A 26,810-nucleotide genomic window follows, 5' to 3' on the forward strand; every position below is an offset into this window, starting at 1 on the left:
TGGCCCTGGCCCCACGCAGACGGCCAGCTCCGTCTGTGCCCGGCCCGGCCTGTGGTCTCACCCTGCTCTCCTGGGGGAGACTCATCCCTGCAGCCCCCAGGCCGTCCGTGTGCTCTGGGTTCCGCATCATTTCCATGACTCTCCCCAACACTGAGAAGCCCATGGGAAGGGAGCTCTGAGCCCACGTCCGAGGCCAGGGCAGGTCGGCGCCCGGGGGGCTTGCAGGGGGTGGTCGGGGCGTGGGGGCTGCGGGAGACAGGGAAGCCCCTTTCCGGGGCCCAGGGAGGGAGGGGCCGGCATTTTCCTTCCACTCCACTGGCGAGGCTCCCCATCCCCAAACCTAAAGGGGGCTCTGAGGTCCCCCGGAGGGCCTGGCCCGCAGGCTGGAGTGGAGACTGGGAGACACAGCCCTGCAGAGAACTGGCCTGGACCACCCAGAGCCAGTGGGCAAGGAGTCAGAGCACTCCCACGACCCCAGGGCACCCAGGACCCAGATCTACTGGGGTCCACTTGGTGGAGGGGGTTCCTGCTTGAGGGGCACCTCCATCAGAAAGGATTTGGGGCTTGGACTTGACTGCAGAACCAAGTGGGTGGGTGGAGAGGTGGACAGCCATCAGGGGAGAGGAGCCACATAAGAACCCTGGGGACCCCTCCTTGGGACCCCGAGTCAGGACATCCCACGGGAGGCCCAGGGAGCTCCACCAGGGCTCAGAGCCAGCAGAGGAAGGAGGGGTGCCTGCCTGGAGGAGGAAGTCGGAGGGCTGGGTGGGCATGGAGAGCACATGTCGGGGACCGCTGACCACACTGAGACAGGACAGACCGCGTCTCACTGTCCCTGAGGACTTCGGAGGTGTTGTGCCACCCAGGAGGCGCCCAGGACGGAGCAACAGAGCCCCCGAGGCGCGGGGAAAGCTCGCGCCCTACACAGTGCCTTGGCTGACTGTGTGGTTTCCGGCCAGCCTGTCCCCTCGCCCAGGGAGGTCAGCGCAGGAGGTGTGCTCTCAGCCCCGCTGTCCGCAGTGCATGTGAAGGCGGAGATGCCAAGTGTTTGTAAAAATAGCCTCCTTTACTCATGAGCTGATAGTTCAAAACCCTACAGTTGTCTGCTGCGTTCATTCAGATTATCCTGATCTTCGCCGTTGGCCCCACACCCCGTTTGTTGCAGGTCTATTTCCTCTTTGCTGCTGGTCCTTCTGCGCGACGGCTCGGGGGCGATTGCAGAGGTCGTTTATTAGGGGTTAAGAAAGAGCGGTCACCCCACAAGTGTCGGGCAGGGAGGCCTCTCGCCAGAGGCGGGCATGGGTGTGGGGAGGCAAGTGAGGACGGGGAGATGGAAGGGCCTGGCGTGTGTGTCTTGGTCACCGACGGATGTGTCGCGTCAGCTCCTTGAAGCCACACGAGGGTCAGAGCCTCCGGTTCTCCTCCACCCCTTTGGCTCCGGGGGGCTCCTTGCCGGCGTCACACGAGAGATGCGGGTGAGGGTGAGGGGCCAGGGTGGCGCCCGCGGGAAGGCCAGGCTGCTCTGAGCATGTGCAGTGAGTGGGTCCTCCAGGGCTGAGCCGAGAGGGCGAGGTGCCAGTCCCCACGGACACTCACGGCCAAGGACCCAGGACAGGCCACCCCAGCTCCGCGGCCCCCAAGGCCAGGATGGGGGTGCGGGCTATGCCCACGCAGGTGACTCCCCAGGAGCAGCTCAGCACTGCAGACGGGCGGGGACCCTGACGGCTGTGCTCCCACACACACAGACACACACACACACGTGCACACACAAATACACATCTATGCGTACACTTGTGCGCACACGTCATTTCTGCCGACGCTGAGGGGGACCTGGGCTCCAGCTGGGTGGGTGAGTGGTGTTCAGAGCTGCGCGGGGTGGCCCACGCCTCCTCCAGCAAGTGCTTTCTCGTGAGGGATCTCAGGGTACCCCCTCGGGGTCTCTGCCGGTCACCCCAGCCCAGGGGCTCCACCTTAGGTTGTGGTCTTTGTCCCTCATCTTGTGGCCAGTTGGGGTCTCAGATAGGTTTGGGTTGAACCAAAAAAACTTAGCTAATCTGAGACTTGACCCCAGAATCCTCAGAGCCTCTGCATGTCACCATGTGTCACTCGCAGCTTCACCCACGGGGGTCCCTACACACAACCCCCTTGGTCCAGGAGCTGCCGCGAGGGTAGGGCCCCCCGCCCAAGACGGCACGCCCTCCGAGCCCACGCTCCCCTCGGCGGTTCCAGCTCCTGGTGGATTTCCTGGGAGTCTCTGTTGTCAGTGTCCTGGGCTGATGACTCCTGGAGTGGCTGAAAGTCAGGAGGGCCAAGAGGAAGTGTGGGTCAGCGTTCAGGCCACAGGTGGGGTCAGCAGAGCCCAGAACCAACGAGAAGAAGGCTGCACGTCCCTGAATCCTGGGCCCCCGCCCCATCCCTTCTCCCGTCCTGACCCCTCCTCGGCCCGTCTGGGGCCACCACAGGAAGAGGACTCGTGTTCCAAGGGCCTCGAGGCTCATCTGGATGCCCCTGTCCTTACTAGGCTCCAGCCCTGACCCGCCCCAGCGCCCACAGGCGTCCACGTCCCCAAGGCAGCATTGCCATGGGCCCGCCACCCCACCCCTGGCATCACCAGGTCCTGGCCCTGACCCACCCCAGCACCCACAGGCGTCCACGTCCCCGCGGGCCCGCCACCCCGCCTCTGGCATCACCAGGTGTGTCTCCCAACCTGCGGGAGACGGCTCTTGGCAGAGACTCTCATGAGCACACTCACTCGTCAGGACAAAGGCAACACAAAAGGCCCCGGACGCGCATTTGGAAGCGGGAGCTGTAGTGTTTCCCGGGCTGGGTGACATGTTCCCACGGGACGTGGGTTCCACGTGTCACCCCCCAACCGCCTGACCCCATGACGGCCAACGCTGGCTCTCCTGAGGCGTCAGCATGCTGATGTTCTGAGGAAGACGTTAGTTTGAACACTGTACGCGGTAGCGCTCAGTCAGTTCAGTTCAGTCGTGTCCAACTCTGCGGCCTCGTGGACCGAATTCTTAGTTTTCACAGCGTTAAGTGTCCCTTGTGAAATGACAGGGGCAGCCGAGCTCACCTCAGACCAGCCACCACCTGCTGGTCAAGAATGAAACATGGGAGGGACGCCCAAGAGCAGACTGCACAGCTTTCAGTTAGTTCAGTCACTCAGTCGTGTCCGACTCTTTGTGACCCCATGAACCGCAGCACGCCAGGCCTCCCTGTCCATCACCAACTCCCGGAGTCCACCCAAACCCATGTCCATCAAGCAGGTGATGCCATCCAGCCATCTCATCCTCTGTCGTCCCCTTTTCCTCCTGACCTCAATCTTTCCCAGCATCAGAGTCTTTTCAAATGAGTCAGCTCTTCACATCAGGTGGCCAAAGTATTGGAGTTTCAGCTTCAACATCAGTCCTTCCAATGAACACCCAGGACTGATCTCCTTTAGGATGGATTGGTTTGATCTCCTTGAAGTCCAAGGGACTCTCAAGAGTCTTCAACACCACAGTTCAAAAGCATCAATTCTTCGGTGCTCAGCTTTCTTTATAGTCCAACCCTCACATCCATACATGACCACTGGAAAAACCATAGCTTTGACTAGACAGACCTTTGCTGGCAAAGTAACGTCTCTGCTTTTTAATATGCCGTCTAGGTTGGTCACGATCACTCATGGAATCTCGCTAAGACACAGTCACCACGCTGGTAGCCAGGGGTGACGATGCATCTTCACAGTGATGAGTGCAAGGCACCTCCTTCACGGGGACAGAGTCCCCGTGGCCTGGGGGACTCGCCCTGTCCGTCCTGGTCTGCATCTCACTGAGTGAGTCCTGTCTTGGGGATCAAAGGAAGCTGGGTCAGGCCTCGAGTTGGCCGTGACAGGGCCGCAGGGAGCAGGGCTGGCGGGTGGCAGAATCTGGTGAGTGGTCACTGAGGGCTCAGGGCAGGCTCAGGGAACACTGGCCAAGGAGCCTACCTTGGTCGTGTAAAATCCTGGACCTACTGCGAACAGGTGGCTCCTGGCACTTCAGGGGGTCAGGCGTTGCTGGTCTCTTCCTTGAAGGTGTCTATCTGGGGAATCAAGGAACTGCTATTGACCAAGAATATAGATGCCAGGGATTTCTTTTAAACAGAATCTTCAAAAGCAAACCTAGGGAAGTGGAATGAAGGCGCCTTCAGATAAATGTCTCGCTGAGTAAACCAGCCTCTTCTCACAGGCTGTTGGGTGAACAACCAGCCAGGAGAGCTGGACATACGAGAGGGGCCCCCTGGGGTGGGCCGTGCGGGGTGTAACCTGAGCTCCGTCCAGCAGCTTTGTCTGGAGCCTAGCTGAAGAACATCTGTGCGTGCGTGCCCTGTCACTCAGGCGTGTCCGACTCTCTGCGGCCCCACGGACTGTAGCCTGCCCACCAGACTCCTCTGTCCATGGGATTCTCCAGGCAAGAAGACTGGAGTGGGCTGCCCTGCCCTCCTCCAGGGAATCTTCCCGTCCCAGGGATCAAACCCACATCTCACGTCTCCTGCACTGGCAGGCAGGCTCTTTACCACTGCACCCCTGGGAAGCCTGATGATGTCCAGTTGGGTTTATTAAAGGTGTGAATGACCCGGGCCACGAAGGCAGTAGGAACAAAGAAGGTGAGTGGGAGTCGGTCTCACGCTGGAACCTGAGGCGTGGACCCCCTCTCTCCAGCGAGCCGGGGGCACCTCCCCTCCCGCTGTGCAGCCAAAACTTCCCCCACACGCGGCAGATGCCACGGCCCTGGACGGAGGTGCGTGAATCACACACGCGATCACACATGTGCACACACGACCCACAGCTCTGCCTGTGCTGGCTTGAGAGGACCCAGCCTGCCCAGGGAAGTCCAGCGCTGGGATCCAGATGAAAGGACTCGGGGACCCGGGGGTCACGCCGGGCCATGTTCGGACCCCAGGCCCTGCCCGCGACGTGGCCTCACCGGGGTGTCCGTCCCAGGGCACCCGCCTTTCACTGGACGGAGACAAATGGGAAGCGCTCAGCGCTGCCACTGCTGAGTGTGCCCAAGACACCTGGGCGTTTTTCTCGCCCGAGACAAACGCTGAAGAAAGTGTCAGCGCACAGCTCGGACTCGACGGCGGGCAGAGCAGCATAGAGCACCTCGGGTCTGCCTGCTGGGGGCCGTGGACGGACCGCCTCACTGCTCCTGAAGCAGGCTTCTCCTTGAGATCCATCTCGCCAGCTGCTGAGATGCCAGAGATCCATCTCTGGCATCTCATCATGCTGCTGGAAATGGGAGCCCCTTCCTGCCCTGCTCTCAGAAATGGGCCTCCTCCCTGCCCCCAAGCTAAGTTCAGCCGCAGGGCAGGGCTTGGTTCCCCTAGAGGAATCAGCAGCCGGTCTCCTCTTTGCTGGGAACCTGACTTCCCAGCGGCTTGGGTGTGTCTGCTGGAGGCTCAGGCTCTGGGCCTGACTGGGCCTGACGTGGGCTCCTCCCAGGGCTGGACTCCGTGCTCATCGCCAGGCCTCCTCCTCGTGTGTTTGTGTCTTCTGCCCAGTCTATCTTTCCCTCCTCTCAGGCCCCCTAGACCGCACACCTCCCAGGCTCCATGACCCACCTCTCATGGAGGAAGTGATCTTCCCAACTGCTGTGCGTGTGTGTGCGTGTGTGTGTGTGCGTGTGTGTATTAGTCGCTCAGTCATGTCCGACTTTTTTCGACTCCATGGACCATAGTCCGCCAGGCTCCTCTCTGTCCATGGGATTCTCCAGGCCAGAATACTGCAGTAGGTGGCCATTCCCTCCTCCAGGGGATCTTCCCCACCCAGGGATCGAACTTGGGTCTTCCACACTGCAGGCGGATTCTTTACCATCTGAGCCATCAGGGAAGCCCCAAAGAAATGAGCGTGCTGTCCCGTGATGGACCCCAAAGGTCTCCTCATGGTTTGGCCAGCGGCTAGAAAGGGACTGGAGGAGGATACTGAGGCCCCGTGCGGCTGTGGAGTCAAGAAACTGAAGGAAGCCTCCTGAGGGCGTGGCCGTGCAGGCAGGGACACCCCACCACCCGCGTGCCCCTGAGACCGCCGGGAGGAAGCAAGTCTTCCTGGGCCGAGTGCAGAGGCCCGACGTTGCTGCCCAGCTCATCTCCTTACACTAGTGTCTCTCTCAAACTGGAAACTGGAACCGTCTCGCCTCTTACATGTCATTTCTATAACAGGTCTATTGGGTGCCTAAATCTGTTTCTTCTCTTCCTCACTGTCCCTTTTGCCACTGCCTTAATTCAGGTGCTCATAATCTGGCATCAGAATTTTTGGGAAAAGTGTTTTGATGAGCACATAACCATGTCTTCACATTTGAAAGGCCAGACAGGGAGAGACGGGGGTTACGTTTGTTCCGAACGTTCCAGAAAGCATGGCTAGAACTGATGGCTGGGGAGGTCAGGGGGAGGGCTTCTCACCCAGCCTCCTTTCGCCAGGGGTTCAGCCTGGACTCCCCGCTGGAGAGGTCGCCTGGAGCCCTGGCCCGTGGCCTCGCCTCCTGGTGAGCAGGCCCCACCGGGCATCTTTCTGTTCACTTCGCGTGGTTTTCTCTTCTGGGTTTTCGTGGCCCCTTCTTGAACGCTTAACTCCCAGGAGGCCCCCACCTAATCAGGGGCCCGCCTGTGTTCTGCCGCCTGAGACCTCTGGAGCCTGAGCAGTCAGGGGGCATCTGAGCAAAGGAGGTGCCACTTAGCTCCCAGAGCAGGTTGTGAACCCCTAAGCTCCATATCCTTGCAGCTGCCCCACCGTGGATGAGACCCCTGAGGAGGCAGAGGCTGGACGCTGGGAGAGAGATGGCCTCTCTGGAGGGTCCGGGCCTCCTGCCCCCATGTCTCCTAGACCTAGGAAATCCAGCTGTCGAGTCTGTGCGAGGGTTTTCACACACAGCATACTTGCCTTCCACGCCTCACACCCGCTTTCAGTTCCTTGAAGAAGGGAGGAGCTAAAACAATAGTCAGAGGTCAAAACCATCGCCGTCATCTTCTGGGAAATAAAATTCAGCAGCTCCATCCAGACCTGAGGGGTTAGGAGCTTCTGTACAGGACCTGTGCTTTTGTACAGAAATGTGCCCACTTCTCCCACGTGGAGCCCCGGGTCGCCTCGGGCAGCCCCACAAACAGGCCTGGCTCCGTCCACAGTGGGACTCTGCCCCTGGCAGCGTCTCCCTGAGGCCCGTGGCCTCCCTCCGCCGGAAGACGGGGGGCTGCAGGGACCCTCCCAGGCTCACTCAGCACCGGCCTGGGCAGCTTCTCTTCACCCTGGAAGCGGTGCCCACTCTGGTGACGGTTTCTCTCTGCTCAGGACCCTGTGCGAGAGCCAGACTCGGCAGAGAAAGTTAACGGAAGAATGTTTCCAGCTCTTCGTGATAATTTCTACTGAGCCCCACTTGATTTGTTATTAAACTGTGCCTATGACCCATAGTATATCTGAGAGAAAGGATAAACGTATTATGTACCTCTGGGTGGTTACATCGCACTCGTTGGTTTATGAACCTCTCAGTCCCATGGAGAGAATTCCCCATCACAAGGCACCTTCGCGGCTAACGTGAAGCGTCAAGTCGGACATGGCTTTAGAGTTTGTACAGGCAGGGCGCTCACTTCCGCCCATGCTGCCGAGGTCTCGCGGGCGAGGCCCCCCGAGGACTGAAGCAGAGACAGGGACTGTCTGGGCCCCGTCGGGAGCGCCTCCCGGGGCTCAAGGGCCGGCCCTGATGAGCTGTCCTGATGACCCTCGTGGGCAGGCGGGAGGGACACGGCGAGCGTGGACAGGCGCTCAGCACCTAGACGGCGTTCTCAACGGGAAGGGCAGGGAGTCCCGCAGGATACAGAAAGGAGGCGTGAGCGGAAGGGAAGCCACGGCGATGACAGAGCGCAGCCCCGCGGAGGAAGGCCTGGCTCTCGGGGACGAGCGCGCGTGGACGACCGCGGCCCCACGCCCAGCCGCAGAGCCCCAGGACCGGTCACCCGGCTTTCCCCTCGGCGTCTACAGCGTGAACGTCAGAGTGCTCGGGACTGTGAAACCCCCGCGGTTTTGGCGGTGTTTGCTGAAATCGGATAACCACGGGGATTTTCCTTGGAGGATGAAAACCGGAAGCAGTAGATCGCTCCGGGCACTCTGGTCTTGAAGTCGGGTGAGCAGCGCTGGGTCGGGTGATGTCGGAAGGAAGACCCCTGCGGCCTTCACCGACACGGAGGGGCTGGGCGCCTCGGGGATTCTGTTCAACCACGGCTGTTAACCATCATCGCTGCCACCGCAGGGGGCCCAGCGGGGCAGGTCAGACGTGCTCCCGTGCTCCCGACGTGACCTGCCTTGGGCCTGCAGCCCGGCCCGGATCTGGGCAGACCCGAGTTCCTGCTCAAGGTCCCTCCTCCAGACCCCGAGAAGCCCCACCCTCCCTCTGACGGCCCTTGGGAGAAGCTGCAGGCCAGGGGTGCAGGGAGCAGGGGCGGAACTGGGGGCCTGCTCTCAGACGCGCGGGGCCTCCCGCCTCTGTTGCAGGCACCTCTTCCTCTCTGCACTTCTGCTGCTGAGCTGCGTCACCTTAAATCACAGCGTCAGCGTTTGTCTGCACTCAGGACCTCCATGTGCCTCAGTGGAAACGATGGCGGCGCCCACAGGCGGAGAAAACGCTAACAATGGGCAGCAAGAGCCCCAGCACGGACCTCCACCCTGCTCCGAGGCCAGCCCTCTGTTGTGACCCTTCCAACACGCCCCACGGGCCACCCTCCTCATCTCCGTTTCCAGAGCCACCAAGAACTGGAGCTCCTCACTCAGGCCAGAGCCAGGAAGCGGCAGCAGTTGGGTGGGAGTCCTTTCTCTAAACCACCTCACTGGGTTCAACCCCATAGACGTAACCCCATAGACGTAACCCTGTCCATAGGGTTCTCCAGGCGAGAATACTGGAATGGGTCGCCATTGCCTTCTTCAGAGGATCTTCCTGACCCAGGGATCAAACCTGGGTCTTTGGCATTGCAGGCGGATTCTTTACTGACTGAGTTACCAGGGCAGCCCAAAGAAGGTAGACCAGGCTCCGAAAGTGGGGGGAAGATCCACAGTTTCCTACCAGGCATCTCCATGATTGTCTTTGTCTGTTTGACTTAAGTGTTGTCTTCCCAACCCAGGGCTTGAACCTGGGTCTCTTAAGTCTCTGCATTGGCAGGTGGATTCTTTACCCCTAGCACCACCTGGAAGTCTGGGTGGCCCCTGGGCCCCCCAGTAATGTGAGCAGAGCAGGAGTTTCTCAGCAGGCGCCTTAATCCCAAGCAGGAAGTCTGATTGGAAAGTAACCGCAGCTGTTTAGCTGGACACCAGGTGAGAACTTCAGAGGAACTTGGCCCCGTCGTGATGCTGAGTAGGAAACAGTTGCTCCACTCAACAGTACCAGCATTACAGAGTGTATGAGACAATGCATGTTCACATGGGAAGTCATGTGTGCACATGTGTGTGAGAGGGTTGTACACGTGTGACGTGGCTGATGCATGTTCTACGTGGTGTGTGACCTGGTGAGGCTGTATGTGTGCCTGTAGGTGAGTGACGTGTGCACATGTATGTGAGAGGGTTGTACACGTGTGACATGGCTGATGCATGTTGTAGGTGGTGTGTGACCTGGTGAGGAGGTATGTGTGCCTGTAGGTGAGTGACGTGTGCACATGTATGTGAGAGGGTTGTACACGTGTGACATGGCTGACACATGTTGTAGGTGGTGTGTGACCTGGTGAGGAGGTATGTGTGCCTGTAGGTGAGTGACGTGTGCACATGTGTGAGAGGGTTGTACACGTGTGACATGGCTGACGCATGTTGTAGGTGGTGTGTGACCTGGTGAGGAGGTATGTGTGCCTGTAGGTGAGTGACGTGTGCACATGTATGTGAGAGGGTTGTACATGTGTGACATGGCTGACGCATGTTGTAGGTGGTGTGTGACCTAGTGAGGAGGTGTGTATGCCTGTAGGTGAGTGACGTGTGCACATGTATGTGAGAGGGTTGTACACGTGTGACATGGCTGACGCATGTTGTAGGTGGTGTGTGACCTGGTGAGGAGGTATGTGTGCCTGTAGCTTGGATGGTGGGAGGAGAGGGTCCCATGACCTGGGGATGAGCTGGCACAGGTCACAGCAAGAAGGGAAGGGGTCAGATGGAGGGGTGGACCCTGAGGGCTGAGGGCAGTGCCCCTGCGGACACGGGACGTGGCCGACCTGTGCTGGCTCGGGCAGGGACCACAGTAGGAGGTCAGAGCCCACTGTGGTCTGCAGGAAGGGACACACCTGACCGCAGGGGGACAGAGGATGAGAAAGCCTCAAGCCTCACCCTCAGAAGGACGTTGAGGACAGAGGGGCCGTTGTCATGGAAACCAGGACACCCACCAGAACAGAAGGAACCACATCTGCTCTGACCACACTGAGCCCACAGGGGCCTTACCCAGGAAGCCCCACGCCCCAGCACACCACATTTGGGCACTGCCCATGTAAATGGCCTTTTAAAAAGTATTCTTAACGGTCGAAAGTAATCTTTCTTTAAAGGTTTATTTTTAAAAATACTCAAGAAGCCATTTGGCAATAGGACAGTGAACTAGACAGCCATCAGGGTAAATAATAGCGTCTTCGGGGAATGAGAAATCCAAAATGTTTCGAAAACATAAAACCAGATTCCGAGTTTTGTTTGAGCACATCCCCAGGTAATTCTGAACGAGAATTTCAAATGTGACGGAGAAAGGTCGAAGGAAGTGTGTAATTTCCTAAAGGGTTTGAATCGAAAGATCTCGGGGGATTGTATGTATGTGCGTACATGGGGTGGGTGTCTCGGTCCACCACGGCGCCCTGTGTGCGGAGCACGCTGGTTGCACGCTGCTTGACTGTGTCCCCGACTCCCTGAGTGCGAACGTGCATGGTGCTGCATCCACAGAGGAGACCCCACTGTTCTTTATTCACTCGGCTACTTGGCAGCTATGGGTGAATTCGTTCGGAATCCTGAAGGGCCATTACTGGATTTCTCAGAGTGACAGCTAACCCTGAGTTCTCTGGGACTGCTCCATGCGGTGTCAGATGCCACGCCGCTGGCTGCTTCCAGGAGCTCTGTGCCCATTAGATCTCAACACTTGTGCAATGTTTGCAATGTAAAACCAGAAAAGACCACTTTATACCCAGTGCTCTTCTGCGGACTCCAGGTACTAAACCCACTGTCAGGCTGTGATGGTTTTACAGTTAACATGATCACACAAAAGCATCGTCTTCATACACCCGGGAACCTATCTCCATACACCCGTCCGTGTTTTCCTAAAAAAGTATATGTGGACAGTAGGAAGCTGAAATGCATAATTATGAAGCAAACACTGATGTGAGTTACTGTTCTTCTAATTCCCAAGCAATTTCAGGGAAAACATAAACTATTTCCAAACAACGGTAGTGGACGTGCATATGTAATGTTCGTGTGACACGTATGACAAAGCGTGTGGAGGCACTTCCAGCCGCAAAGGAGAGAGAAGCCGCGCAGGCTTCACAGCGCTCCTGTGCTTCCTCTGAGCCTAATGGCCTGATGCATACATTCTCAACAAAGTCAGGTGCTCGGTCGATGGTAATGAGTCTTTCTTGCCAGTATTCGCCGCACTTTACAGAATTTCAGGTCAGTTTTGTGAAGAATAAAATCTAGTTTGAACATACAGTATATTTACTATACTGGATGTCAATTATTAAATATGTATTTTACAGCATTGTTTTGTAAATAATAAAGATCTTTACAAAGAGGTAGATTGAAAATAATATATCTTCTAGGCTAGCATCTAGAGAATAAAAACCAGATCAACCTGTAGCGAGACTGCTGTTTCTCAACCTCTGTCCCCAGGAAGTTTTCAGAATGCTACTTTTAATGGACAGACTAATAATAACAATAGTCAGGCTTCAAAACTTTTCCTGTCCTTACAGGAACTGTGATTTCAAAGTTTGAAAAAGTCTAAAATTCCTACATATTTGTTAATCAACCCTTCAAGCACAGACTCTAGCTGAAATCCATTTTTTTGGTTTTAATATGATGCTTTTGTGTGATCATGTTAAGCCACTGAAGGGAATTGAAACTCTGTTTCATAACAGAGTTCCTATTTTTGGATTTCAAAAATTCTAGATCAATCTGTGTATGTGTGTGCGTGCCCATGCGCACGCAGCACATCTGACTCTTTGCGACCCCGTGGACTGTAGCTCGCTAGGCTCCTCTGTCCATGGGATTCTCCAGGCAAGAGCACTGCAGTGGGTTTCCATTTTCTCCTCCAGGGGATCTTCCCGACCCAGGGATCAAACCCAAGTCTCCTGCATTGGCAGGCAGGTTCTTTACCACTGAGCCCCCAGGGAAGCTCTAGATCAATCTGAACATGAGCCAAATGAGAATTAATAATAAAAGCTGAATTATGTTGGCAATTTTTTAAAAACCAAAAGACTTTCTTTGAGTAAAGAATTTACATTTTTCTTGAAATAAAGTAAAATATCTGAACCAATAATTTTATTATTTTTCCATTCCTCTCAGTTTTAAAGGTTTTGCAGCGACGTGTTAAAGTTGCTAAAGAATCGCCCCTCTTTGTAAATCTGATAGTCCTTCTCTGGTGTGCAAGGGAGCCTGGTGAGAACTGTACTCAGACATGCAAGAGACTTGTCCTCTGTCTCCAAGAGGAAGGACTTGACATTAGTGTCTAAAGCTCTTCCAAATGTTGCCCCTGAAAATACTGCCATTTACAACTAATGCCGTTCAATTCTGAGTCGTCTATACTGACCTGTACAAGCATCCTTTTTAGAAAATTATCTGTGCCAGTTACTGTTTCACTAGGAGGCTGACCAATTAAAGCATCCTACTTCCCAAAGTTCATTCACTGATATAAAATGTTACGTTATTTAAAATTACATATGTATGAAAATACAACATATACATAGCTACAATATTCAAAAGGATCAAATTTCATTTTTATAATTTAAAGTCATCTGTATGGATTTACAAATCAAAAGCATTTTAAATATAATTCATGTGCCATTCTATATTTTTAACAAAACTGAGTCAGATTTTGTGAAATCAGGCAAGTATTTCAGAGGGTGTTTTTGCCATTTTCTATCTTATCATAATATTGAAATTTTCTGAAATAGGTATTGTTTTGCCTTATAATAATGTTTCCCATGATTGTCTTTCTCTATGTTGTTTTAAAATACATTTTCTTTGATAATTTAGTTCATTGGAACTTTATTCTAATCAGTTAAGTATGCGATCTATAACAGTTTGGTGTTCCCTAAATTGAAAATGAGATTTTTAACACAGAACATTAGGTTTTACACATAACAAATGTGAACTTCACTTTAAAAGAAGTCTTAGCAAAATCAACATGTCATTTTAAACTATTTATATTGTTCAGATACTATGTAGAATTTCACATATGCTATTCTTTTTATTCATCAGCCAGACAATCCTAACTTTTATATGAATAATATACTCATCATATATAAATAATGTCAGTCAACATGCCTCTCAGAAACACTCTGCATCACGTGTAAAGCCTTTCTCTGAAAATGTCATTGAAATCTTAAATTGGAATTTATTATTAAATGAAGTCTAAGCTCTGAGGACAAAAACCAAAATCCTAACATTCTCCAAGTTATAAGCTGAACTTGGTCTTACATTATTGTCAAAACACTTTCCTACTAAAGTATTTTCAAGAATTAAAAGATAGATACATTTTTCCTTGCCCTGGATATAAGAAAGGATTTTAAAATAAAGGGAAATAGAATGAAAATCTGGTGGATTAATTTATCAGTTTCTGAAAAGGATCAGAACCTAAAATACAAATACCTTCTTTAATGAATTCCCTAGGCAATCCGTTTATCTTTAAGCTCTGAGAGGGAGTGTTGGAGTCCGGGTGGTGTCCTGGGGTGGGGTTGGGGGTGTCGGAGAGGAAAGGGTAGGGGAACTTGGCAAGTCAGGACCCCACAAAGAACATACCATGTGGTGTGGGGTGAGAGAAGACTTTTCTGCTTATGAAAACCGCATTCAGAGTTTAAGGCCCCTCTAACTCTACACTAAAGTGACCCCGAGCAAACCTACTGTGCCTCCACGGCGCCTCCCACCCTTTCTGAAAGCACTAGAAAGACTCGGCTTTCAAATTCAGACGAAACCCGGAACGTGCGGCTTTGATGTCGGAACTGAAACCCTTTGGGACAATGGGAGAACTAGCAGAATAAAATGGATGTACCGAGCACTGTTTACTTATTTAACATGTCCTATGGTGTCTGTGGAAAGCAGGACAGTATCTGGCTCTGAGCTGCACGTCCCCTCTGGGGTCGCCGACCCTCTGACCCCCACCCCACCCCAGGGGCTCTAGATCACGCGGCAGCGGTCCTGCTCGCGCAGCCGTAGGGCCGGGAAGCGCATGGGGGCCGCGCCACCTTGGTGACCGAGGCAAGGGACCGGGCCTCCCCGGGCCACTCCCCAGCCCGCCCGAGGGGGTCCTCACACCTGGTGGTGGCTCCCGGCCATCGAGTGGAGCGCGAGGAAAGCCAGAGGGATGTACCGCGGCGCCGGCGGGGAGGGTGCAGCCGAGCCCCTCGCGCGTCGCTGGGGGCCCGGGCAGGGTCCCCTCCGTGCGCTTCCCGGCCACGCGAGCCCCGCCGCCCCGCGCGCCGACCGCAGGTGCGCCCGGCGGACCCCGCGCGGGCCGGGAGGCAGGCGCGGCTACCGCGGCCGCGGGGCCTCCGCCCTCCCCGCCGCACCCCGCGCCGCACCGCGTTGGGTCTAGGTGAAGACCACCGCCCGCGCTCAGCCCGCCAAGCCCCAGGTCCCCGTGACCGCGGCAGGCGGCCGAACAGCCGGGACCGGGCGCCTCGGTGCCCCTACGGCCCAGTGCGGGGCCCGGGCTCATCCCCCCTGCTCGGCCGGTGCCTGCCGCCGCGTGCCCAGATCCCAGAGTCCCCAGCACCTTCGAAAAGGCCGGCCCCCCTGTTCCGGAGAGAACTTCCCTGTCCCCCGTCCCCAGGGCTCGAGATCCCCCCACCCGGGCCAAGGAGGCCCGCGAGCCCACTCCTCCGCACACAAACGAGCGCGCACACAGACATGCGCGCGCGCGCACAGGCGGTTGCTATGGAGAGGCCGCTTCCCAGCCAGGCTGAGGGCCGCAGGTCCCCTCCCGCAGGCCTCCCCGGCTCTCGGGGGCCCTCCCGCCTCCTCCCTTTCACCTCCTCTTTCCAGGAGGTACCTGGGCCCCGCGGAGGGCGGCCGGGAGGGGGTCTGCACCCTGTACCCCCGCGCGGGGACGCGAGGTTCGGGGTGGCCCCCCCCTGTCCTGCCGGCTGTGTGGGGCTGGGGTGCGCAGCTGGAGAGGAGCCTGGTTCCCCTTTGCCCCCCACCCCAGAACCGAGTTTCCGCTCGCGCTTCTGGCAGCCGGGCATAGCTGCTCGTAGACCTCCAGCCCCCACGAGCTCGGGCCCTCCCAGGCCTAGCGAGCCCGGGTTCGCTGAAGCGCTCCACTCGCGGCCCCTCAAGTGTTAGTCGCTCAGTCCTGTCTGACGCTTTGCGACCCCATGGACTGTAGCCCACCAGGCTCCTCTGTCCACAAAACTCTCCAGGCGAGAATACTGGAGCGGGTTGCTATTCTGGTTCTCCAGGGGATCTTCCCGACCCAGGGATCGAACCCGAATCTCCTGCACTGCGGGCAGATTTTTTACCATCTAAGCCATCAGGGAAGCACCAAACACAGGTAGTTCTCTGCTTCGGTCAGAGGAAGGAGTCCTTGGGACACTTTAGCTGGAGACGAGCCCTTCGCAGGCCCTCGTGTCCTGAGCACTGGGCGGAGGGTTTAGGCATTTCTGTGGCCCTGAGGGGGCCTCGGCGCGCGGCTGGTCTTGGGGCAGCGAGCCAGGGGCCTGGGGGTGGGGAGGGGCTGGGGGGCTGGCCAGCGAGGAGCATAGGGGCTTCGGCCGGGCCGCCGGGAGCGGGCAGGAGGGGCGTCGGTGTGGAGGGGCCGCCCTGCTGGCGCGGGCCGCCGTCTCCAGCTGTCCTGAGCGCGGGAACAATGGGGAGGCGGCGGGAGAGGAGGCCGAGGAGTAGGGCGCCGGGGTCTCCAGAAAAGGAGGCACGAAAGAGCCCTCCGCAGACTGTCATCGCCTGTGACAGGGTCTCCCCCTCCTCCCTGCCTTTCTTCCCCCTGTGCCTGCAGCTGTGGGCCCGAGAGCGCATTGTACACACAGATGTTGGTTTTCTTCTCTCGCTCCCGGCTGCTCGGCGGGGGCGCCGCGCACCGGGCGGCCCCGACCTGTGGCTGCGACCAGGCGTCCACGGCGCAGAGGCGGAGAATGTGGGAGAGGGGTCTGGGGAGCCCTGGAGAGGCCGCTTGCGGGCCCCAGCGGGTCTGGCCGCCCCCCACCACCCCCACCCCGGCCCCTGTTTGACCTGGGGCGCCGACGGCCTGGCTGACTCGCGCCCTGAGCCGTGTGACCGCTCTGCCCTTCCCGCAGGCCGGTGGGCCAGGCCGAGCCTGCGACCTGGGCGGCTCGACGCCTTCGTCTCCCCGTCATCTCAGTCCGACGTCTTGGGCAGACGGCCCCGCGGCCAGCCTGGACCAAACGATGGCAAAAGTTCTCGGTAGTTCCTGCGTCCGCCCAGGCGAAGGCGGGAGTCGGCGGTGGGGGCGGGGGCGGTATTTACGCGCCGATTGGCAGGTGGTCCTGAGCCTGCTTCTATTCGGAAAGGGAGTGGAAGGCCCCCAGGGCAAAAGTGTTCAAACCACTTCGGAAGAAGGATTTGTCCTGAGATTTTCTCCTGCCAAGAGTTTGGACCCCCCCCCCCCCCCCCCCGCCGCCAATAACAGAGGTCACGGTAGAGCCGCGCAGGTTGACATTTCTTGCCGAGTGCCCTCTCCCCCGGGTGCCACCCTGAACTTGCCCAGTCTGAAGTGCAACTCGGCCGATGAAAGGGAGAAAGGCTGAAAAGAAAGAAAAGGCGAGGGCCCGGGCTGCCGCGCTGTACAAATGACTGACAAAGCCGATGTCCATTCATAGTCTCGGGCGGGAGAGGGTGCGCGGAGAGCCGCGGCCCCTTAGCCAATTGCTGTCAGCAACATGTGGGGGGTGGGGGGGACATCGCTATAGCAACCGGTGGCTGGGCCGCGAGCCGCGCCGCCGCCGGCCGGGTGCGCGCCGGGCCGGATATAAAGCGGGGCGCGGCGGCCGCGCTGGATGGAGCTGCGCGCGCGGCCAGGGGCCCTGCGGGGACCGTCCCGCGCCCAACCGGGCGCCCGCCCTCGCCGTACCCTGACCCGAGCGCCTTGCCCCGGGCCCGGGCCCTGGCGGAGCCCACAGAGCCCGGCTGAGCGACAGAGCGGAGCGGCGGGCTCCCGCGGGCTCCGAGCTGGTACCGCCGCCGCCGCCGCGGCCGGGGGAGCTGCGGCGCGCGGCACCTTTGTCTCCGCCGGCTGCCCGAGAAGTTTGTGGTCAGGAGCAGGATGGCCCCGCTTGTCTGTGGCTCCGGCGCCGGGAAAAGGCTGGCAGTGGTGATGGCGCCGCCGCTGCCCGCGGCCGCCGCACCCCGAGGCTGTTTGGCCGGGCACACGTCCCCCTTCTCCTCCGGCTTGGGCACCCGCGCCCGCCCCGCTGCAGGTAACCAGGGACGCCGGGCCGGGGCGTGGGCACTGGTGGGGCCATCGGAGAAAGGACAGGGGCTGGGTCGGGGGCGGGAGGGAGCGGACGAGTCCCACTGAAGGAGGCACCTGCCAGGCATGTAGGTGGCGCGGAGAGGAACCCGAGCCGGGGAAGGATGGAGGCTGCACGCGGCGGGGGAGGAGGGGGTCGGGGGGGCGACCCGAGCTTTGGAGAGAGCCCAGTCCAGGGACTAGCTCTGACTCGCAGCAGGCTGCCTGCCAAAGGCTCTGTTTGGCTGAGGAGGTCTGCGTCTGAGGTCATCCTCCTAGTGGGTCAGGGGTGGACATCCCCTGGTGACCCGGCTGGTGGCAGCTCGTCCTGAGCGCGAAGACTGAGAGGCGGTGGCCGCCGTCCCGCCGCACGGCACCGGCGGAGACCCCCGGGCCGGGCTGTGGCCACTGCCTCTTGGACTCTCCCTTCGCAACGCCAGCCCCTCCGGGCAGTTCCGACCCGCAGCAGAGCGGGGGGCGCGGGGCGCAGACAGGCAGGGTGGTGGGAAAAGGTGAAGGACATGATGAGCAGCCAGGGTGGAAGGAACCAGCGTGGGGGCATTTTCCTCCCAGCCCATTTTGGGGGCGCTCTTCGCCCTCCTCATTGGGGCCGGAGCGCGCCTCTGAGCCGTCCAGAGCCGGAGAGGAGAGCGCGGGGGCCTGGGGGGGGGGCGGGGCGGGGGCCTGAGAGAGGGCAGGGGCCCCTGGACCTCCCGGCCCGGTGGAGAATCGCCTCGGCGCGGCCGCCTCCCCTCCCCCGAAAGGAACCTGCGCCTTCTCGGCCCCCTCCCCGGCGGGGCGGGCGCGCGCTTGCCAGAGAAACTTCTGACGCGGAGCTGTTTGAATGAGGAACTTGATTTCCTTCCTTCAGCACTCCCTGCGTGGTTCTGAGCTGAGACTTGCTTCGGGTTTTCCAGCAGCCTCGCTCGGGGCCGTCGGGCAGACCCCGACCTAGGGGTGGGAACCTCAGCCGAAGAGGCCTTTTCGAGCCGGAGATGGACTCCCGCCCTTTGGCGCTATCAGTGCTCGGAGGCTGCTCCGCGTTGGACGGCTGTGGCTGTCGTCTCCGTCACCTCTGCCCGTCCACCACCCAAACACACAGCCGGAGAGTGAGGGGCCGGGAGCCGCCGCCGCTTGGGCCGCAGTGCTCACCGCGCTCCGCCCGGCTGCCCAGCTTCAAGGGCCGGCCCTGGCCCCGCGCACTCCGGCCCTGCGGCCGGGTGGCTGAGCGAAGTGCGCAGACAGCGGCCCCAGGCCTGCACCGGGGAGCCTCCCCGCCTGGGGTCAAGCGCGCTGCAAGGCAAACCCACCTTCTCTGAATTTAACTCGAACCGAAGTGTGAGAAGGTGGAGGCCTGTGTGCAGGAAGCATCGGAACCCCCGTCTCTTTATCACCCCCTCGCACCCCACGAGCCCCATGCTTGGCTCTCTCGAGAGGGGTGGCGAGGCGAGGCGGGGGGGGGCCTGCCGGGCTCCTCCCTCCCCGGGCCCTGGGGTGGGCATCGATCCGTGCTCCGCGGCCCGCGCGCTTTGTGGCAGGGGAGGTTATGCCCCCCCCCACCATTGTCCCCGGGAAACGAGCTGAGGCCGCCTGGGAACCCCTCGGTGCCATGAATACCGGCGGCGCCCAGGAACCCTGAACCCTTTGTGTCCAGCACTGCGGTCTGATCTTTCTGACCTCGGTGCGGATCGCGTAAATAGGAAGGGGGGAGGGACTGGGAAGGAGGAGGGAGAAAGACCGGGCCTGTCGAAAGGGGAGGGGCCGAAAACGGCCGTGCGCCCCCGGGAACCCCGCTCCGAGCGGCGCCGCAGCCGGGGCCTCACTCGCGCGATTCCAGGCGATTCCAGGCGGCGGCTTCTCAGACTCCGCGAAGGAGACGAAGCGGAAAGTTCAGTGCTGAGAAGGGCTGGGTCCTTGCCGAGGGAAGCTCCTTGGAAAGCAGGGGCGAGCCAGTGGACCGCCGACCCTGGGGGCGCGCCCGGGTCCAGGCAGGCCACCGACCGACGGTGCGCGCCGGCCGCGCTCCGAGTCGATTGGCGGAGCCCGAGTTCGGGTGCAGTAAACCTGCCGCGGAGTCTGAGCGATGGCCCGGCCGAGGCGCGCCCGCCCCTTCGCGGAGCGCTGCCGTCCATGAGCCCCCTCCCCGGACCCCACTCCGCCCCCGCACCCCGCTCCCCACTCCGCCCCCCCACCCCGCTCAAGACAATTTGGTGCTTATGAAGCTCTGCTAAAAATTAGTTCACAGGGGAGTGTTTTTCCCACTTTAAACATAAATGTCGTAAATCTTCCCTGACACCGGAAAAGAGTGTCTCCCCAAAACTGACCTTCCAGGAGTGCTTAAAGATGCAAATAGACAGTTCATCACCTTTTATGTATTTCTTTTTCTGCCTATGCCTGGAAAACACCTCACAAATAGCCTATTTTAAAACAGCGTATCCCCAGTTTATTTCCATTAAAGTTTATATTTAACAATAATTGTTTCTTGGAGATTGTTTTCTTTTGCCCTTATAGACCTTTTTTTTTTTTTTTTGGCTACTTGAATGGCAGATTTGCAAGTACAATTTCATCTGCACAGACGAACAATAGCCTTCAGCTGCACAAAGGATTTCTCCCACCCTGAATTCAGACCGCAATGCCTCTTGCTCTGATAATAGCTTCTGAAAAGATTTTGTAATGCAGAGAATTAATACATGATTATTTCCGCCTGACTTCTCTCATTTATTAGAATTCTGTGGCAGGGTCCAAATTAAAAATAGTTCAGTTAACAGCTTTTAAAAATACTTTTAAAATATTTTAAGACACCTCCCCCCTCTATATGTTTAAGTTTGTTCATTCCCATGGCCTGAAAAATGTTAAAATTTTTTGATCAGCTTTAAGGTGATACTTACTGTATCTTAGCAAATATATTTTAGTAAATTTAGCATGAAATTCCCAAGTAATTCTAAGATGATTCATCTGGGAAACCAAAGACAGACTTGTTTTAGCAGCTCATTAGTAGTCCCTAAAATTAATTTTTAAATTTTACAGAGAAAAATATCTTTACCATTATAGTAACATCCACAGTATAAGAACTTTAGTATCAATGAAATTGCTATATGCCAGTGCCCATATAAGTTTTTGGGTGCAAGTGTGTTTTAAAACTGAAGTCAATGACTTAGGTAATGAATTACTCTTGCTAACTGGTTACATAGCACAGTCTTAGAAAAATATTAAATTTTTCTACCTGTCAACAAATATTGTACCATAAAGTTTTATATTTGTGTGGCTGCCTCAATTCTCAGTCAAGCTTGGGTATAGAGTGTTCTTTTTTCTCCTCTCTTCTTTTATTTTAAGATTACCACATGGACTGCTAAAAAAAACGTTCTGAAGATATTTTGCCAGAAATGGCTCAGAAGATAACAGAAAGGAAGCCCCATGCACCTCCACTTGTAAGCACAGATCAAAATAGTCTAACTAGGTCAGGATAATGTCTGTGGGTCCTAAGGGCAGTTCCACTGACTGACTCTGTGGTCACACGTGTATTTCAAACCACAGCTTCTGAAATATTTTATATTATAAATTCAAGGAGCTGCAGGTGGAGATGGTTGAGTGGGAAAAATATGTACTACTGTACTTCAGTTTACTCTCAAGATGCATCTCACCTGATATAAAGTTGACTTAACTCTTCCTGAACTATTTTTAAAAAGCACACTTTTCCTACTTCTGAAACTCAGTTATGGGTGCCAGTTGTATATGTGTCCCCTACGTCCTAGGGTACATGACACCCCACGCTCCCTGTGTGCCCAGGCTGCTGGGACTGCTTCCTCCAACCCCCCTCCTTCCTGCTCCAAACTTTCCGGAGGGAAGCGAGCTGCCACTATACAGAAGGAGGCGGTCCGCTTTTAAAAGACGCCTGACTGTAAATGTCAAAGTCATAAATATTTAAGCATTATTTTCTTTCAATTCCAAGTCAAGACTGACAAGATGCCTCTAATTAGTGGAGGGCTCTCTGCAGGGCTCAGCCCCAGGTTGCGATGGCAGGAAAGCACCTGTGTGGCAGGCGCTCCGCAGGGGGTCCCGGGGACCCGGTTACGCCCGGAAGGACGGAGGGTCAGACTCGCCTTTAAGCGAAAGCACACGTGTCCTTCTCTCACCTCTCCTGGTTAGCAGGGATCCTGAGATTTTTTTAACTCTACAAAAAAGAAAGGAGATAAAATAATCCTAAATTATTTCAACACAATCACTGTGACAAGGAGGGAGTTTATGCTCTTTAATTTTAAAAACATGAATATAAATTTTTGTTTCTTCCAAGATTCCTAAGACCGGACTTGCAGTCGACAGTCCCCGCCTCCGCACCCTCCCGGCGGCTCTCTGTAGAGTCACTGAGGGGCCCGCCAGGAGCGGGACTTGTCAGGGTCCGGCTGAAGTGCCCCGGCGCCAGCGGCAGGCAGGCCGCCCAGCCGGCCGCTAAGCTCCTGCGGCCTCACACCACAGTGGTCAGAACCGGGTCTCCGGCCTCTCCGAGCCCCGCATCCCTGCAGCCGCGTCAGATCCTTCCTCTCCCCACCTGCTCCAGCCGCCCCGCCCGCCATCCTCAGCCTCGCCACACCTCTCCCAGTCCGCCCAGCCTGCCGACCCCGGCCATCCCTTCCCTGGGGGGCAGCTCCGGCCCGGGGAAGCGGGGAGCCGGGCAGGAGCGTAGAAGAGGGGGCTCCGTGGGCGTGGGTCCAGTCCTACACCCTCCGGAGGCAGCTGGAACCCCGCGGGGACTGGGCAACGGGCCCGGGAGGAGGGACCCGCAGTCCCGCTCCTGGACGCTCTCCTTTGACCTCTGAGCCAATTCTAAACGCGGCGCCAGGGGCAGCAGGCAGGCTCCTTTCCGCTCCCCAGGCCAAGCACACTGCTGGTCACGGCATCCGTTGGGTTCTGGCATCAAGGACGCTGAGGCCGCCTGGCCTCCCTTGGAAGAGCCTCCGGGGTGGGGGTGCGCGCCCCGCCGGGACCTCTCCTGCCGCCACAGGCCTGGGCCAGGGTAACGTGTAGGCCGCGGCCGGCCTCCTTCGGGGGCTCCTGCGCGCTCACGGCCTCCCGCCTGGAACCGAAGGGCCAGCGGGCGGTGTTTGTGTCCCTTACGTCCGGACGCCAGGCGTGCACCGCTCGGGAGGAGCCCCGTGCAGGCCTCTGTCCCCAGCGCGCTGCGACCGCCCGTCGTTGCGCACTGAGCTGTGGGCCACCCACCGAGGCGCCGCGCGTCCCCTCGGAGCCAGGCTGGTCACCGCGCGCGTGTGCGCGCCCTGTCGCGGGCCGAGAAGCTTCTGGAAGCCTCCGTTCTGGGGCGCGGTCAGTCACGTGAGCGCGGGGTCTTCCCGAGGCCCGGGCGGGACCCCCTAGATGGGGCGCGGGGACCGCCTGTCGTCTGTGCCTGGGCGGGGTGGGGATGCCGTGATGGCCGGGAGCGCCGAGGCGGGGGTAGCGGGACGCCCCTCGGCCAGCCGCGCCCCCTTTGTTGCCGTCCCGGCTGGTCTGCGAAGACTCGGAGCTGGTGTGGAGGACCCGGGCCTCTCCGGGAGCAGGGGGGCGGCACTTGCGGGGGCAGGGGCGCAGCGGCCGAGCGGGAATCCGCGCGGCCGAGCCTCGCCGGCCTCTAGGAGGAGCGTCCCAGGCCGGAGCTCGTGGAGAGGGGCGTGCCTCCGAGTTAACCGGCCGCGGCCCGACGGGCGCCAACCACGGGCACCGCGTGCGGGCGAGGAACTGGGAGCAGGGTGGGAGGCGCAGGGGTGTCGGGCGCCCTCCGGGTCAGCCCGGGGGTCCAGCACCGCGGATGGGACTCCCCCCCGACCTGGGTCTGTTTCTGGGCGCGGGGCGGGGGGAGCGGGGGAGACTGCCAGCGGCCTCGGGGGTGACTGTTCTGGAAGCAGCAGGGTGGGCCGGGGGAGGAGCGAGGGGAGGGGCTGGAGGGGCGGGGAGGATCTCCCGCCCGGCGCTCGGTCCACCCGGAGGGCCCGGCTGGCCGGCCGTCCCAGCCGGGGGCCCCACGCTGGCTCCCCGCGCCCGGGTCCCTCCCCCTCCCCCTGCCTCCGCGTTCCGCACCCCGCCCCCCCCACCGCCGCGTACTCGCGCCTCCGTCCCTCCCGCCGCGGGCGGACCTGCCGTCCTCCTCGGATCCGAGCATCCAGGCAAGAAAATCCGGCGTCTTTTCTCATTTCGCCCGCGTTTCCATTAACCCAGTCCTGGCATCAACTAATCCGCCGCACGGAAGGCAAAGGAGGCTAATTAATGACCAGCTTTTCCAGTCAAGACCGGCGATAATTGCTTTGGTGGCCTTTATGATTACAAGATAAAAACGGCCCGGCCTGACATAAGAGGCCCTGTGTACATTGGGAGCCGGAGGAAGTGAGGAGCTGGAGGCCGAACGCGGCGCAGAAAATCACTAATAGAAGGGAGATAATGAATAGGCCGGCCAGGCATTCATGGGGAAAAATCCATTTTGTTACCACGCGAAATTAGGTGGTGGAAAGGAGTTTGCTAATTGTGCTCATCCCGTAGCGACCCGCACTGAGGCGGGCGCGTCTCTATTCATTTCCCGGGTAATTGCGGATGGCGTGCTGGCCGGAGCCGGTCCATCGTCCCCCTGGCGTTTTTTAATTGTTGCTAATATTCCTTATAATGAAGCTAATGAGGGCGAGCACTGTGCAGCTTTGGGCGCACGGAGACGGTGAGATGCACCGAAAGGGTGTTCTGACCTCCACCCCCCACCCTCGTCAAGCCTGAGAAGCTGATGGACCTGGGCTCTCTTACCTCTCACCCACCAAGAAGTGAACTCCTGGACCATCGCGAGCCCCTGTCTTTCCTTGAAAGCCCCTGCTTTCAAAGAAAATTGCCGCAGTGCGTGATGTGGGGGTCTGTGTGGGTGCAAGCGCCCCCGCCCCGGCCCGCCACGCCGTCGGTGGTCTGTACGGCGGAGGGGGGCGGGGTGCGCCTCCGAAGGAGAGCAGGACTTCTGAACTGGCCTCCCCCTGCAGTGTAGCCAGGAGTAGTCGCCTGCCTTCGCAGCTCAGCCCCTGGTCTGACCTGTGCTGCGGCTTCTACCCCCCCACCCCACCGGTCTCTCCACCCCAGATGCCTCGGTGGTGGCCCTAAATGCCCCTCTTACCCGTTGAGAAGGGAGAAAGGCTTTGTTTTCCTTAAGGCAGTGAGTTAGGGCCCAGATACTTCCTGTCGTTGAGTTGAGCGATGCCGCTGCTGACCTTCCTGGTGAAAGCCCTGCTGACCCAGGTGCGCTATGTCCAGAGGACCCTGGACCTGGGCCGGGGGCTGCACGGCTGGACGCCCTCGGGTCGGTCCGGTGCCAGCCCAGAGCTTTACCCCTGTGGGTGTCTTTGGAAAGGACTGTCTTCAGGAGCTGGGTACTCACCTCTCACTGCCCCTTCTCCTGTTTGCAGAGAAGCAGAATCAAGCTTCTGCCTCACCAGGCTGCGCGGGAGGACTCCACCAAGTTCGTGGTGCTCACCCTGGTCTCCATCGTGGTCATCGTGGGGGTCTTGCTGGCGTCCGGCGTCATCTATTGCCTGCGACACAACTCTCACTACAGGCTGAAGGAGAAGCTCTCCGGACTGGTGGGTGACCCGGGCCCAGATGCCACCGACGCCTACCAGGTAAAGAGACACTTTTCTCGGTGCCATGGCCATTCCGTTCACCCTTAGAACAGGCCTCCCGCATGCCTGGCAGTTGTTCATAGTTTGGGTTCTTGTGTGATGACGACTTGAAACTTCTCATTAGCATTCATGTAAATGCCTTGCAACCCTGGTTTTCCTTCTCTAAGTTAATCTTAGGCTGTTCTGGGATGGTCTCACGTTAGCTGTGAAAGCAGGCTGCTAATTAGAAATGTGGAAAATGTACAATACATGAATTATGTATTATCTGTTATCTTTCTTAGTTTGGCCACTAGTAATAAAAAAAAAAAAAAAACACCAGAGTTGCAAGATAAATTGATTGTATAGATGTACGAAGATGTCTCTTACATCATTGACTTCCTCAGGGTCTTAGATGAAAAGACCCTCTGACCCTGTCTGTTGCCACCTTTGCTGTGTCTTGGATGACGTGGAATCTCAGGCTGATGGCTGGAAAGCAAACCAAGGTGTCTTTAGGAGAGCCATGGTGGGGGAGCGTGTGTGGGCAGGGGGCTACAGGAACAGTCCCAACAAACCTGGAAACAAATGGGGACCAATGAGAGCGAGGGGAGGCAGCTTCAGACCGAAGTGGACAGGAGGAAAGCCCACAGAATGTTTGGGGGTTCTGGAGCACACACTCCAGGTGAATAGTGCTCTCTGAGGAAAACAGTCTTCCAGTTCTAACAGCCGTGCAGGCCCGGAATATACGCCAGTCAGGGCGTTTGATTGCTTTTAACAGAAAATATAATGTAACTCTAAGTGTATTTTCCACCTGGGAAAGTCATTTACTCAGTCATCTTCTTTAAAATTCAGTCGTCTGTTTTGTAAAAGACTCTCTCCCATTGGACTGGAGCGGAGTCGTTTCCTCGCGTCATGTGACTGTGGATGGCGCATGTCACGTAGACAGTGCGTCCTGCTTCGCGGTCACATCTATGAGCACTTCCATTCTGTCATCACAGCTGCACTGTTGGAGGCTGCTCAAGCCCTTTCCAGAGCCACCCGCCCCCGGGAGCTCGTCTGAGAGACACCCTGACCCTATCTCGCATAAGCCACTGGGATGAGTTTATAAAATCACTCTGCTCAAAAGAGACCAGAAGACAGCCTTCTTCCCCGTTTCAAAACTCTTGGTGGTGGTGTTGAATGAAGAGAACCTCTGGTTTTCTGGAGGGGGTCAGAAGCCTGGTCGGTGCAGTCTTTTCTTATTAAAGAAACAGCAACTTCAGATGTGTGGGAGATGGCATTTCAAGAGCAGAGCTAGCTTTGCTTCAAAGCAAAAGAAAAAGCACGTTTGAAGGAGAAGCTTGGGGAAAAATGTCACACCAACTAGTAAGACTTTATCCAGAAATTCTATTGAGCAAGGCCAGCATAGGCAGCCGGGTCTGCTGGGCCAGGCCTGTGCCAGGACATAAATAAATTATCACACCGGTTCTGTTCCGTGTGTGAGAGACGGGAGATCACACGGGCGGAGGGTTTTAGAAAGCATGGCATCCTTTGATACGCTTTGAAATTCAAA

At 57.8% G+C, this 26,810-nt stretch overlaps 1 protein-coding gene across 2 annotated transcripts in view; it reads left to right on the top strand.

Annotated features, from left to right (window-relative positions):
• The window catches only part of PTPRN2 (protein tyrosine phosphatase receptor type N2), a 607,146-nt gene that overhangs the window by 470,128 nt on the left and 110,208 nt on the right, over positions 1–26,810 (top strand). For both annotated transcript variants that reach the window (XM_086394674.1, XM_086394676.1), the window contains one exon: positions 25,070–25,282. In XM_086394674.1, coding sequence (XP_086250800.1) covers positions 25,070–25,282 — 213 coding nt within the window. The remainder of the gene's footprint in view (positions 1–25,069; positions 25,283–26,810) is intronic.

Source organism: Bos grunniens, chromosome 4 (genome assembly GCF_055505025.1).
Source record: "Bos grunniens cultivar Pamir isolate PY7600 chromosome 4, Bosgru_T2T1.0, whole genome shotgun sequence".
Lineage (NCBI taxonomy): Eukaryota > Metazoa > Chordata > Mammalia > Artiodactyla > Bovidae > Bos > Bos grunniens.